At 39.9% G+C, this 14,779-nt stretch overlaps 2 protein-coding genes and 1 pseudogene across 3 annotated transcripts; 2 read left to right on the top strand and 1 right to left on the bottom strand.

The window, feature by feature from the left end:
* The first annotated feature begins 1,585 nt into the window (after positions 1 to 1,585).
* On the top strand, positions 1,586 to 8,674 carry atf7ip2 (activating transcription factor 7 interacting protein 2). 2 transcript variants are annotated; one of them, XM_061847325.1, is made up of 12 exons: positions 1,586 to 1,710; positions 2,836 to 2,908; positions 3,024 to 3,155; positions 3,632 to 3,697; positions 3,782 to 3,819; positions 3,910 to 3,938; positions 4,020 to 4,075; positions 4,908 to 4,935; positions 5,016 to 5,077; positions 5,200 to 5,271; positions 7,244 to 7,431; positions 8,405 to 8,674. In XM_061847325.1, exons 4-12 carry the CDS (start codon positions 3,680 to 3,682, stop codon positions 8,613 to 8,615), a joined length of 702 nt encoding a protein of 233 aa, XP_061703309.1. In that variant the 5' UTR covers positions 1,586 to 1,710; positions 2,836 to 2,908; positions 3,024 to 3,155; positions 3,632 to 3,679; the 3' UTR covers positions 8,616 to 8,674. The 2 variants fall into 2 exon arrangements, with proteins under 2 accessions (XP_061703309.1, XP_061703308.1); XM_061847324.1 differs by having other exon boundaries at positions 3,907 to 3,938.
* Positions 8,675 to 9,658: 984 nt separating this feature from the next.
* LOC133514436 (zinc finger protein ZFP2-like) lies at positions 9,659 to 13,420 on the top strand. Its single transcript, XM_061846123.1, has 3 exons — positions 9,659 to 9,923; positions 11,105 to 11,494; positions 12,308 to 13,420. The coding sequence occupies exons 1-3, from the start codon at positions 9,752 to 9,754 to the stop codon at positions 13,270 to 13,272; spliced, it is 1,527 nt and encodes a 508-aa protein (XP_061702107.1). The 5' UTR covers positions 9,659 to 9,751; the 3' UTR covers positions 13,273 to 13,420.
* A 615-nt stretch (positions 13,421 to 14,035) lies between these two features.
* LOC133515179 (5S ribosomal RNA) lies at positions 14,036 to 14,154 on the bottom strand (annotated as a pseudogene).
* Positions 14,155 to 14,779: the final 625 nt, after the last annotated feature.

The following is a 14,779-nucleotide window of genomic DNA, read 5'->3' as shown; positions in this document are numbered from 1 at the left end:
AACAATGGTGAGGTGTGCCTTAGGTGTGACAGAGGAATTTAAGGTGGAGGTGGGACTGCATCAGGGATCAGCTCTGAGCCCCTTCCTGTTTGCAGTGGTAATGGATAGGCTGACAGATGAAGTTAGACTGGAATCCCCTTGGACCATGATGTTCGCAGATGATATTGTGATATGCAGTGAAAGCAGGGAGCATGCAGAGGAACAATTAGAAAGATGGAGACATGCACTGGAAATGAGAGGAATGAAGATTAGCCGAAGTAAAACAGAATATAAGTGCGTGAATGAGAAAAGTGGTGGGGGAAGAGTGAGGCTACAGGGAGAAGAGATAGCGAGGGTGGACGACTTCATATATTTAGGGTCAACAATCCAGAGCAATGGTGAGTTTGGTAAGGAAGTGAAGAAACGGGTCCAAGCAGGTTGGAACAGCTGACGAAAGGTGTCTGGTGTGTTATGTGACAGAAGAGTCTCTGCTGGGATGAAGGGCAAAGTTTACAAAACAGTGGTGAGGCTGGCCATGATGTACGGATTAGAGACAGTGGCACTGAAGAAACAACAGGAAGCAGAACTGGAGGTGGCAGAAATGAAGATGTTGAGGTTCTCGCTCGGAGTGACCAGGTTGGATAGGATTAGAAATGAGCTCATTCGAGGGACAGCCAAAGTTGGATGTTTTGCTGACAAGGTTCGAGAGAGCAGACTTCGATGGTTTGGACATGTTCAGAGGCGAGAGAGTGAGTATATTGGTGGTAGGGTGCTGAGGATGGAGCTGCCAGGCAAAAGGGCGAGAGGAAGACCAAAGAGAAGGTTTATGGATGTGGTGAGGGAAGACATGAGGGCAGTGCGTGTTAGACAGGAAAATGGAGGAGATAGGCTCAGATGGCAAAAGATGACACGCTGTGGCAACCCCTAACGGGACAAGCAGAAAGGAAAAGAAGAAGAAGACAACAGTGGGCATTAAAAAAAAAACTATTTAGTCGTGGAATAAAATTATTCTAAAATTCTCTTAATCTTTTGAAAAAGGCTTCCTTGTTATCAAAAAGGAAATTATGAACTATGGCCGTTAGGCCATATATTTCTGTCAAAAAGAGTATTGAAATTGTCTGTTTGCCAATTTAGTTGTCCCTTAAAAAAAAAAAATCTGAGCTGCTTATCCTTACAGGGGTGACACGGGTCTGGAGCAAATGCCATTTGAAGTCGAGTTTTTTTTTTTTTTAAACCTTTTTATTTTCTTTTTCTTGTAACTCTCTTGTTCGACATGTCACAAGACTTTAAATTTTAGCGCCTTCAAGTGGTGCAGCTGTGAACCCCACTCCGGAAAATTGAAAAGGGGAAAATGTCAATTTCACACTCAGGGAACTCTCAAATGATGCGTTCAGGAGTTGTCCGCAATCAGATAATCTGAACCTCCGTAATTGAAACATTAAAATCTACCAAACATAACAATGAATTCCTTTGTTTGTGAGACATGTCTCGTTGAAGTAGTACTTTTTGTGTGTGTGCGTATATATACATAATTTAACGTTGATACGGTAGTTTATGGGTCATTTCCCACCGGATCCACAGGGTGGTAGTAGAGAACAAAGTAAACGGGTAAACGGGATTCATATAAGAGAACAAGAGAAGCGCAATGAACCGGAAGTTTTGATGCGGATGAAATAATAAATGTAGCTCCTGTAGAGTAAGATAAGTGCGAGTTCGTCAAAAAATTTCAAGGTAACATATACACCGTCTCGTGTTTTTTTTAATCAGACACTAAATATCCAGTGTGTATATGAGGAATTATTTGGTCTTTACAAGCAAATCTTGTGGCCTGTCCCAGCACACTCGGTAACGTTGAGGACTGGGTCGAATTCTGTTTAGAAATCACATGACCTATGTATGTTTAAATTGTAAAATGTAATTGATTTAAACGGGGGTATTATTTGTTATTTTAAAGAGGACTCCAATTGTATAAGTATCATTTTGTGACAAACGTTTACCCGCTAAAATGCACCATCTGCAAAATGCATCTGGCCAAAACCTGAACTGTACCGTAAATGGGAGTCGGAATTTTCGACGTTTTCCATTTTTTTTTCATTATTGTAAAATACGATATGGAAATCTAGCTTATTTATTTTGTAACTTTTATAATTATTATTATTATTTTTAAATCTGTATCTTATTTTCAAAAGGTCGGGATCATTGGAAAGCTTGCTAAAGACAGACAGGCTGATAATAATCATGTAATCTAAAAATGAAAAGTAGTATGAACGCTATATAATGATATATGAATATAGCAAATTATTATTTAAAAATAATCTGATTAATTACACTTTAGAATTTTGGAACATGACACATACTGCATAATACTGGATTTGGTTTTGAAATTATATTTTAAACATGCTTCAGTGAAAAAATGAGTTCAGCTTTGTACTATATGGAAATTACCTTTGTTTTATCTAAAACCAGTGACTGTTTTGTATTATATTAGTTTCAATTAATTCTTTGTGTGAAAGAAAACGTGGTGACAACAACCAACTTAGTAGTGGATGATGCGGTTACGTAGGACTTCTCTCGAAGTACAGTTATTGTAGACGCTGTTTCTTGGTGACATCCAAGGATAGTCTTAAAATATTCAATATAAAAAAAGATCATGGTTTATGTGTACATCATTTGTAATATTCGGGTTATCTATGTACTTTTTTCAGAGGTGGAAATACTTGTGATGTCCACATAAATTTTGGTTTTGATTGAGGACAGTTTAAGTCACATTAAGCTTTATTACATTCCATTTTTTTAGACTACTCAAAGATGCCTTTCCCATTGTATTTTATTCTATTTTATGTTTTTTTTTTAAAGAATGAAGCGGTTCTGTCCTGAGTCAGATATGTCTGGAAGCTCTGAAAAAAAGATAAAAATCTCACAATCTCATGTAAGTGACACAATTCTGACTGGTACTGGTAAGGTTGATTTTTCTACACTATTCATTATGTGGTGCATACATTTTTTTTTTCAAACATTGTATTGTCCTTGCATTTATGTAACAGCTTCAGATGCTGATTAAAGAGGAAGTCCAAAAAGAAGTAAAAAAGAATAATGACAAGCTGCAGGTATTATCCCAAACTATTCAGCAGCTTCAGCAGGACGTTGATTATAAAGGGTCCATCCTAAAACTTGAGGTTAGTGAACTCCAACACTCACTACTCCATTTTGGAATGTAGTTTGTTTATGGAACTAATTTCGGACATATTGTATTCAGAATTATTCTTTTAACTAGTTATTGTGTTGTATAAAAAGTATTAAAAAAAGTCACAGTCATCTTTTCGCCAATATTTTGCAGTCCTTTTGTATTCAGTTGCGTTGAAAATGATTTGCAAATAACTGTATTGTGTTTTAATTGACATTTTACACAGTGTCCAACTTCATTGGAATCTGTGGACAATAAGTGGACACTATCGTGATCATTTTTCTGAAAAGGCCACATCGGTTGCGGGACTTATTTTGACAATCACAGATGGCATAGTTATGTGTAGCTAAACTCATTTATCAAGTTGGGAAGGAGGTCTGAGAAAATGATATTCAGATGCAGAAATGATTGCCCATTAGATAATGTATTGTATTATTTTTATATACAGGTTTTTATTTTGTTTTTCAGGCACGCATTGAGTAAATTTCAAATAGAGCAGAAAAAGCACTCACTGCGATGAAGTCTAACAAAAAGGTTTGAATGACATTTGCATGCGAACTTGCCCACTTAAGTATAATTTTTTCATCATGACAAGTCTATAAATTTCAACCGTTTCAGATTTTGCTACCATCTTTTCGAAATGATGAAGTCATTATGTAAGTAAACGGTCTTATAGGAACCAAGTCATCAGGAAGTTTGCGTTTATGGTGAAATGTGAACCAATGTCATGTCCTCCTCCGCAGCAGAGATTGCGACGATGAAACCGTGCCACACAGTAAGAGCCCAGTATTGTTACAACTATTTGTTGTGTTTTTGTTGATATTGTTGATATTTTTTCATGGTTATTTATCCACAGAAATAAACAAGAGCAGAGGAAATAAGAAAGGACAAGAAAAAAATAAACATGTCATGGTGAGTCCTATTTTTTGCTCCTGTGATTTTTTTTTTTTTTTTTTTTTTTTGCACTTTATATCTTATTGAAAACCACTGAGGGATATAAACAGCCATCCAACCATTACTTGAGCTGCTTATCGTCACAAGTCATTCAATTTTTAATAGTGTGGAGTGATAGGGATTGGGGGGTAATTTTGATCAGGAGAAACTCCTCAATTCACTTCCAAGTAGCAACCTGACAAGTGGGTGCCATCTTGGTGTAATTTTCTAAAAAAAACATGGGATGAGAACTTCAAACATCTTTAAAATCCAAACTAATACATCAATTTACAATTTATGACTAAAGTACATGACCTATTCTACTGCCTACACTGCTCTTCTAAAGGATAATGTTAAAATTTGTACTATTTAAGTCAATTCTTTTTAGGCCATGTTGTGACAAAGAGTCATCACAGTAATTTTTACGGGGTAAGCGAAAGCCCAGTACACACACAGAAAGACAATCGTCCTGTTTTTGTGCCAATTTTTGCTCTTCCTGACCAAGCACGTCAAACGCTTGACAATCTTAAGTCGTAAAAAAATTATTATTTAAGATTGTCCATCGGTCTGATGTGCGTTAAAAGTGGTGTTGTCACGATTTTAGAGTTCCAAACAGGTCGGGGCCGGCAACCTTAAATAATGAACGTGTTTAGTATTTACAGCCAAAGCTCTTCGTGTGTGGGCATCGCTGAATGCCAAAGTCTGAACAGCCAAGGTTAACTGTAGTCTGTATCTCAGCTGTGCAATTAATTTGGAGGACTGTGATATGTTGCCTTTTGAGATCTCTGTAATGAAACATCCTCCTTTTCAGGAACGGGATTTCAGTACACAAAAACAAGGTACGGTTATTGCTGTCCACATATATCCGAGTGAAAGTATGTACCTGACTTTCCCCTCGTTTTCTTCTTGTCTAATGTAGCCATAATGAATGCTTTAGCTGACCTATGTAGGACTCTGCCTCCTCCTACCTCTGAGAGTGAGGTGAGATGCCTTGCATGCTCCTATCAAAACATGCGCATTGTGGCTAAATGACATGAGGCTCAAGCCACATACTTTGTCATGTTCTTGCTTGCATATTCACTTTTTCTGTCGTAAAACCTCAGAATACGCAGGGCAAAGAGCAATCTGCCTCTCCTGGCCACAGCACCAACCCCCAGCATACAAACCCACAACAGGTAATACAGTATATTAATGCTCTGGATTTACTCTGCAGGTTAGGGTTAGTACTCAATTATTAATTCACAAAAAAAAAAAAATCACACTTTTGTAAAGGAGTCTGTAAATTAATTTTGTATCTAAATGCACTCAATATGTTTGAAGATAAGTTTTGAAAACGTACAAAAACTGTAATAGTTGACATATAGCGGAAAACAATTTTTTACTTTCTCAGTTTTTGGAGGCTAAAAATGACTAATTCCTGGCCTGCAGAGCGCACCTGGTTATAAGCCTCGCCTAGTACATTTGTAAAGTAAATACCATTTGGTACTTATATACACCGAAGCTGTGTAAAAGCCACAAGTGCCCACATTGAAACCCACATTGAAACACGAGATATTTACAAAGAAAAACAGTACACAGAGATTTTAAACGCTAGCGCCGCCACGGCAACGCTAATGCTAGCACTAACGCTAATACTAGCGCCACGCTAATAGGGCCGATTTAAAAAAAAAAAAAAAAAAAAAAAAAAAACACAACAACAACATACTGATAAAAATCACTGAGACACAGCAGTAACACGCTAGCGCACGACTAACAGGGCCAGATTGGTAAAAGTCACTACTCTGGCAGATATACTCCACCGGTCTCACTCTTACCTTTTCCGCTAGACTGCCCCCTCGCGGCCGTGAGAGAAAATGCACAAATTAGCCGCTTCACTGCATAAACCACAGGGTTGATAGCGTGCGAAAAAAGTCGCGTCTTATAGGCCGGAAATTATGGGAGTCACATGACACGTGTAGGCTATGGTGTACACTTGAGTCTGTCTTCCAAGTACTAAGTGATTCAGCCAGTAGCTTTCTGCGGCACGAGCTAGCAAGCTAACAAGTGAATGAGCTAACAACCTAATGGGCATAAGAGCGAGCAGGCGAGACCTGCGGTGGAGGTCATGTAATAGGTCAGCGCCTCGCTGTCTGTTGTTGTGTGTGGCCTCACCTGTTAGACACTGCAGGGAAAATGCTGTAAACTCAATATTATTGCTGCGGTTTGTGCAATAATGTTTGGTGTCAAATTTTGCATATCCTCCAACAAGCATTTTTTTGGGCAGCTCCTGGGGAACAAAGAGAAGCTTTATGTTTGTCTTTGTGGGATTGTGTGTCAAGCCCAGATATAAAGAATATATAGAAAAATAGCGGTATGTGGGTAAAATTACTCCAAGCGGGCTCTCTACACTGGGAAATCAGAGGGTTGTTGGAGTGCGCCGTTTAGTTATTTAGAGTTCTACACTTTGGGAGTGGTGGAGCGCACTCCCTCCGCTCTGCCTGAGGAGACGGAAAGGTCGGAGCATCAGGCAGGACGAGATGTTTACAGGCAGAACTGACACATTCAATATGCCAGACACACGGATTTATCCCTGCTAATGGCCAACATGCTTGTTCATTAATTCATAGAAGATGAAGCGTGCGCCGCTTCTCTGAGCGCGGCGCTCGGTGTCTGATTTAATTTCCGAACATACCCTGGATATGCTAGTGTTTCGTGGCAGCCTGTCTAACCGACGTACCTAGGTCGCCGCCATGTTTGCGGGGACAACGTTCCCATTAAAAGGGAATGCGTGGTCATTGAAAATAAGTCTGTATGAGCAAACCCGATGTGTTATACATTAGCGACTGTGGATTATGTATTTTTTGACCATCAATCTTACACGGGCAGGCTCTATCTGATCTGTCTATAACACTGGTAGATATCTAATGCATACCATATTTTTCTACACATTGGAAGCGACCCAATCTGTAGTCTGATATGAGTCCATGATTTTTTTAAATATGTATTTTATGCTGCCATGATGCATAACTGAATTGAGTATTCGAGCGAGGGCAAGACAAATTGGAATTATGGCATTTGAGCCATGCCAGCCACACTGTAAATACATCCTAAATAATCACCCAGAGCCGCATTTGTCACTCATCTTCCTCTACTTTCCTGACCCCATAGAGAGAGCTTCCGTACCCTCCCCTACCCGAGAACCCTTTCCCGTCCAATTTGGCCATGGAGGCTTTGTCGTACAACATCCCCCAAAAATTAGTCGTCCACCTGGCTCTCATCAAGGAGCCTGTTAGCCTCTCAGTGATGTGGAATGGAGAGGAAAAAGCAGTCTGTCAACCACCAATGGAGAGCTACAGGTAAAGCAAAAATGCTTTGTGGCAGGGACTTAAATGGCTACACTTATTAGATTCTGTCACCTCCAAAGCTGGACTTGGGAATTAGATTTAAAACTTCACCAAATTTAAAGAGGGCATTTTAGGGTTTGGGGGCATGTGATTGTTGGCAGGATTTTAAGTTTAGGTGAAGTCGGACATTGTAAATTACATTTCTGGATGACACAGAAAATACCAAAGTTTTCGCACTATAAGGCGCACCCCTAATGAGTGGCCTATCTAAAAAAATATTCATATATAAGGTGCACCACATTATAAGGCGTATAGAATAGACACTACAGTAGAAGCTGGGGTTACATTATCCATTCATTAGATGGAGCTGCATTAAAGGGTCGATATTGATCTATATATAAGGTGCACTGGATTATACGATGCCCGGTCGGCTTTTGAGAAAATTAAAGGCTTTTAGTGCGCCTCATAGTGTGGAAAATACGATAATTGAAATTTTTAGTTGTACTTAGGGAAAGGCTGTTGGTGAAACTTCTTGCTTCATATTTCATTTTGTTACTTGTTTAAACAGAAGGGTGAGAAAAAAAGTCACGTTCAAATTCTGTACCACTAACTTTGCCATTTTTTTTTTCTTTTGGGGGGAGGGTTGAAACAGTCGTAAATCACCATCACCGTCCCCTTTCTGTACTTCATACCTAAAAAGCAGCCCATTTAGTCTGTTTATTGTGCAGTGGGCTATGTTTTCAGACAAGTCTACTAGACACAACCTCATTATCATGTTTTAATTCACATAATTGGCTAAATTAAGAAAATAATCAATTTCCAGTTAATGTATTTCGAGAGACCATTCCTGCATAAATAGATAACAAAACCTAGCTATTACAGTGGTTGTTAGAATGGACTTATTTGGGCTTTGAATATGCTCTACTGTATATCATTTGGAATTGCATACTTGTGCGTAAACAAATTGTCTCTCTACACACTGTAGCATCTTCCTAACCATGGAAAAGGTCAAGGGAAGCAGAGTTTTCCCCGACTGGAGACTTCTGGGGAATGTGGTTGCCAAATCTCTGCCCATGTATATTTCCATCAAGAACTACAAAACAGGGTACAAGCTGTGCTTCGCTGTGGTGGGGAAAGACATTTATGGCCGGTACGGACCCTACAGTGAAGTTGTAAGTGCAGTTGTACCGGAATAGCTGCAGACCTGGAACCAGAGGAGGTCATGTAGTACCCATGTTTTTTTTTTTTTTTTTTTTTTTCAATTTTATGCAAAAGTTACTATTTCTATTTAGTATTTATTGTGAATGTTATTTTTGTTGGTTGTCTCATTTTTTTTCAACAGTTATAATAAAGTGAACTCTAATTTGAATGATTTTTCCTTTCTATTGTGAACTCATTTGTTTTTTGATCTGTGCATCCATCCATTTTCTGTTCCATTTTTCCTCACTTGGGTTATGGTCATGCTGGACCCTGTCCCAGCGTTCTTTGGACAAGAAGTGGGGTTCGCCTTCAAATGGCATATACACAGTCACATTCACACCTATGGGCAATTTAGAATCTTCAATCAACTGACCATGCATGTTTTTGGCATGTAAAAGTAAACCGGAGCGCCTAGAGAAATCCCACGCAGGCGCAGGGAGAACATGCAAACTCCACACAGGCGGGGGGCCGGGATTTGAACCTTGGTTCTCAGAACTGTAAGTCAGATGTGCTAACCAGTCATGTCGCCCTTTTGATATGTCACATAGACATTTTCCATATAGTGCCACCAGCAATTATGCAGGTTTTACAGAATTATTCTAAATTTATAAACGAAAATGAAATCATATGCGCACCATTGTATTTAACACATCACCATTTTTCTCCAATATATTTCCAAAGGTGCGATGGCCATGAAAACCTCCCCAGATAGGGACAACTCAAGTCATCCATAAATACAAAGCAAGTTGAACAAATAAGATCAGAAATTAAGTTCTGTGTAAAACTGAAATGACAGGAAAAGAAGTATTGAATACATGAAGAAAGGAAGGTGTAAAAAAGGATGGAAACCCAAGACAACACCTAAAATCTATCGACAATCAAACAGCAATCAAAAAAAAAAAAGTATTCAAAAGTACACATACCTGACAAATGAACTGTACAGTACAAAAGCATTTGTGAGAAACAAATTGTAGTTTACGTTTTTCAGCAGAAGATGGCAGTCTTGTCCTTAAAAGCTGTTTAACCACCCTCCGTTTTTATCAGAAGAAGAAAGGTGGCCGTAGTCTCCCAAAATTCTTTGGAAGCTAAACTGAATGTGAGGAGAGAATAGCAAAGCTCCTGTTGCAAAGCGATGACTTCATACCAGTACATTCGGCATTTTGTCAACGAGCGATTAGCTGCGGCTGCGGAAGAGATTGCTGGAGTCTTTATAAATACTATTGTCGAGTATGAAGAGGAGATCGGACGTCAGCGCAGGCTTTTAGATGACTTTCAGAAACCTCGAATAAAGCTGGACAGAAGAGGTCAGTAAAACTATTGACCATTAGAATTTGTGGTTGATTCGGGGCACGGTCAGGAGTGGGTGAAATGTCCTCTTATTAAAAATAGACGATGACGTCACAACAAGGCTCGGTAGTGGTGTGTTAATTAAAAACAATAACGTTACACTCCCATTTTGTGCTCAATTATCATTAGGCTTAGCCGTCGTATTTTGCATTGTGCAAAATATTAGGTAGACATTACAGTCACATTGATTAAAACTCTGTTTGTCACTCTTTAAACTTCAAAACAGCAATTCAAGATATGTACCTAACGTTTCTCTAGATTCCTGCACATTCCCAACCAGCTGCAAATATGACGAGGTACAACACCACTCATCAAAATGTAATGTATCAGTGTCCACAAAACACTCGAGTGTTCAAAACCTTTGACGGCAGCCTTCATTTTTTTTTTAGCTATCAAAACCATACTTAGATTTGATAATTTTGTGAAATGATGAACAAAAAAATGCAAATTTTCCTGGTTTATTGGCTAGCACAAGACAATATTTTCACTATAAAACTGTCTTGTAGTCGACAAGATAAAGCAATTCTCATAAATAATGTCGTGTCAATTTGCAAAATCTTGAAAAACATAAATACAAAGTATTTGTACTACATTACGCCCCATCACTGCCAGATGACAACTTTCTGCTACTCCCTGATCTTCATTGCAGTGCAACCATCAGTAATAAAAGCTTCTTCAGCACGAATGCAGGAATGAACTACATATCCCACACGGCCATGCTTGGAACACTTACTTGATCCATCCATCCATTTTCTTAGCCGCTTATCCTCACAAGGGTCACAGGGAGTGCTGGAGCCTATTTGAGCTGTCAATGGGCATGAGGCGGGGTACACCCTGAACTGGTTGCCAGCCAATCGTAGGGCACATCGAGACAGACAGCCGCACTCACAATCACACCAGGGGCAATTTAGAATGTCCAATTAATGTTGCATGTTTTTGGGATGTGGGAGGAAACCGGAGTGCCCGGAGAAAACTCATGCAGGCACGGGGAGAACATGCAAACTCCACACAGACGGGGCCGGGATTGAACCTGGGACCTCAGAACTGTGAGGTCAAAGCTTTACCAGTAATCCATTGTGCCGCCCCTTTTACTTAATATGTCACGTTAATAAAGATTTTGTTGTCGTTGCCCTTTCAGAGCACCAAGAACAAGATGTCGACGAGCAACAGGCAGTTTTTTCTGGTTCCTCTTGGTCCAGTGAGGACCGAGAAAACCCAGAACCTCCTCAAATTAAAGAGGAGCCCTGCACCAGTCATGATGGAGATGAGTGGGAAATGAAACAGGAGTGGGATAACATAAGACTAATTTCAGTTTGTCAGGAAAGTCACACCAGAGACAACCATGCTCCGGACTCGAGTGAATGTCTGAATCACTTCGAAGAATGGCACTGTGACAAAAATGCCGTTTTGCACAACACCGATGCAGATAAGAGCCAACAAGTCAAAACAGCTGAGGATGGTGATCTGAGATCAAAGACATTTGTGGAGGGAGAAATAAAGCAAAAACTCGACAAAAACAGCAGTCACGGTAAACTACTGTGTGTTGTATACTGTTCATGTTTAATGACATGCTGTCATAACTGCAAAAGTTTACAATATGAGATATGTGTGAAAGTCTTATGGGCAAAGTTGCATGCTAAACCTACATGAAATTAGGTGTGGGTGCCCTATACTTATCTATGCAAGGATTTGGGGATAATATTTTACACTGTAATAACTGGACTAAAAGATTGGAAACTGCTGCCAAGGCTTAATTTGCAATTAGACTGTATAAAATATCAATCAATCTCTAAATGTAGTTTACAGTAATAGAGGTGCCGGCAATAACTCTTCTGTAACAACATAGGCTTTGAAACCAGAGGTTTACAGTTTGAGTCCCACTGCAGCCAAAAAAACGACAACTTCATGTGTGCGGTTTAAAATATGAACTTTTATCCTTCATTAACTAATGGTATATTTATTTTGTCATACACTAAGATCTCGCCCTGATATGATCACAATAGCCATGAGCTACCGGAACTGGATTCTTCTAATCCTAAATAGCAAGGTACATTTTCAGATGCAAAAGATAATATCTTCATATGATGACTATACAATGATGACTTTCGTTTATATGATTAATTTTCATCTTGCACTGTGGTTTTAGACTGAATCACCAGTGCATTTGCTCACAGGGAAATTGCGAACTCACTAATGATGTATTACTAAGCCCATCTGAATTGAGGAATTCCATCTCTGACTAATGTACTTATTAAGCACGTGTAATAACACATACAAGGCACTCATGCTTCCATGGATTTGATTCAGTATAGTAATAACATTTCCTCCTTTGTTCTTTTAGACTTGCAACAGCAAGATGCTCACAAGCAACAGGAGGGTCTCACTCGGTCGTCCTGGTCGGACGTGGATGAAGAAGTGTTTGAACCTAGACAGGTAAAAGAAGAACCTTGCACCAGTCAGGAGGAAGAGGGACTGGAAATAAAGCACAAAATGGATACCTGTATGCATCTTCCCATTAGTCAGGGAAGTTCACATAAGGATGATGGAATTGTGTCCGCAATGCTGACAAATGCTGAGCCAACTATAAAGCATGGCAGACACAGTCAAAATCCACGCACACGGATCCACAAAGGGGAAAAACGGTGTATTTGCAGCATGTGCGGGAAACGATTTTACAATAAAACAACACTGAAACTTCACATAATGAGCCACACGGGCGAGAAACCGTATGCTTGCGACATCTGCGGGAATCGATTTACTGTAATTGCCATGTTGAACCGGCACAAGAAGATCCACACAGGTGATAAACCGTATCCCTGTGGCCACTGCGAAAAGAGATTTAGTGACAAAACGGCACTGAGGGTGCACATGAGGACTCACACGGGTGAGAAGCCTTACCCTTGTGACGTGTGCGAGAAAAGGCTCAGCAGCGCCACTGCCCTCAAAGTTCACATGAGGACTCACACGGGAGAGAAACCGTTCTGCTGCAACACCTGCGGGGGCACTTTCCGTGCCAAGACGGCGCTGAAAAGCCACATGCGGATTCACACCGGCGATAAACCGTACACCTGTGACTTCTGTGACAAAAGACTGAGCAGCACGACAGCGCTCAAGGTTCACTTGAGGACTCACACGGGCGAGAAACCGTACCCTTGCGACATGTGCCAGAAAAGACTGAGTAGCACCACGGCACTCAAAATTCACATGAGGACTCACACGGGAGAGAAACCGTTCTCATGCAACATTTGCGGGAGTCGATTTAGAGCAAAGGCGACATTAAAAATACATATGAGAATCCATGGGTGAAGTCATGCCCCCTGTGACTGACGTGACGACAGTGCAAACAGCCTATTGCCAAAACGCTCGTCCTTCGGTTTTGTCACCCAGGTCATTGTCATCCGCAAAAGGTCTTACCGAGTCTTTTGGATCATTAAAGGTCTTCAATATACAAGAAGAGTCCAGTTGCCTTTATTCAAACTTTCTATAATGGGAAGAAAATATTCTGGTTCAAGGTCAAACCATTACCATGATTAATCATTTATCGGATGCATAAGGATTGCTTTAAGGGACGTTTTAACATTCTAAAATGTCAAAGTGTCAAAATAAACCAGTAATTACCAAAATGAACAAGATGGAGTCATCGATTCCTTTAAGTTCAATCCCGATTCGACCATTCTTAAGACCTGAATTTGAAGCATTTTAGTGTAGCTAGCATGTTCTTCCCATGTTTGCTGTGGGTTTTCTCTGGGTTGTCTGCAAACCCCCCAATGTACCCTTACCATAATTTCAGGTCAGGTTCCACTTTCTTCCCTTGATCAACGTGCTGGCAAGATCTGGATTTGATCCCTGGGCCTCACGGTAGCTGCCCCCTGCTCCTCAGGGATTTCAGAAATGCAGGGAGCAAATTCCACTGTACAGTACATTATTTTTTCTTCTCCTTTTCCTTTCGGCTTGTCACATTAAGGATCGCCCCATCATGTCATCTCAGATGAACGCACATTTGTTTGGCACAGTTTTACACCGGATGCCCGACCTGGCGCAACCCTGCTGCATTTTAGCCAGGGAGAGAAGCTTACAGCACCTGGTATTCTCGGGCGCTCTCCCATCCAAGTACTAACCAGGGCCAAACCTGCTTTGCTTCCTATATCTCATGAGATCAGGCGTTCTCAGGGTAGCATGGCTGTAAGCCAGTACATTACCTGTTTAAATGTAAAAAAAACAAACACATCACTAGTGTTACTTAATTTGCTAACTTGTAACGATACTTAATGAAAGTAAACTATAAATAGACAGCAGGATATGTTTTTTTTTTTTTTTTAACCATGTGAGTGTGTAAAAATCGTTCCTTTAGAACCGTCAACCCTGTGAATTATTTTGGCATGCCCAATTGTTCATCCTTCCTAAACAAACAAACAAATCTTGATGAACTTTTGTTGTTTCACTTTTATAAATAGTTCATATTTGGTGGAGGTCTAGATACTGATGAGTGTTTTCGTTGTATGTGATAATTCTTGCTTTTCTAAAATGACAAATCTATTGGTGCCCTATGAGATTTGAATAGTAGTATACATACGAATGGAATGCTCTATTTAGCATTTTTTTCCGATGCGGATGAATTTTATATCGGGCTCCAACTCTTAAGTCTCAAAAGAATGCAAACATATGTAAGCCGTTGTTGTAATACAGATATGAAATTAATTCAGTGCATCTTTGCCAAATCAAGAAGAACATTAGTTTGGGAAATGTCCTATTCCCTTCCAGTACAACTATGTCCAAAATAGTACCCGAAGAAAGCATAAAGGTATTGTGATGG

This window comes from Syngnathoides biaculeatus, chromosome 16 (genome assembly GCF_019802595.1).
Source record: "Syngnathoides biaculeatus isolate LvHL_M chromosome 16, ASM1980259v1, whole genome shotgun sequence".
Classification (NCBI taxonomy): domain Eukaryota; kingdom Metazoa; phylum Chordata; class Actinopteri; order Syngnathiformes; family Syngnathidae; genus Syngnathoides; species Syngnathoides biaculeatus.
This window is presented reverse-complemented; position numbering and strand designations above follow the sequence as displayed.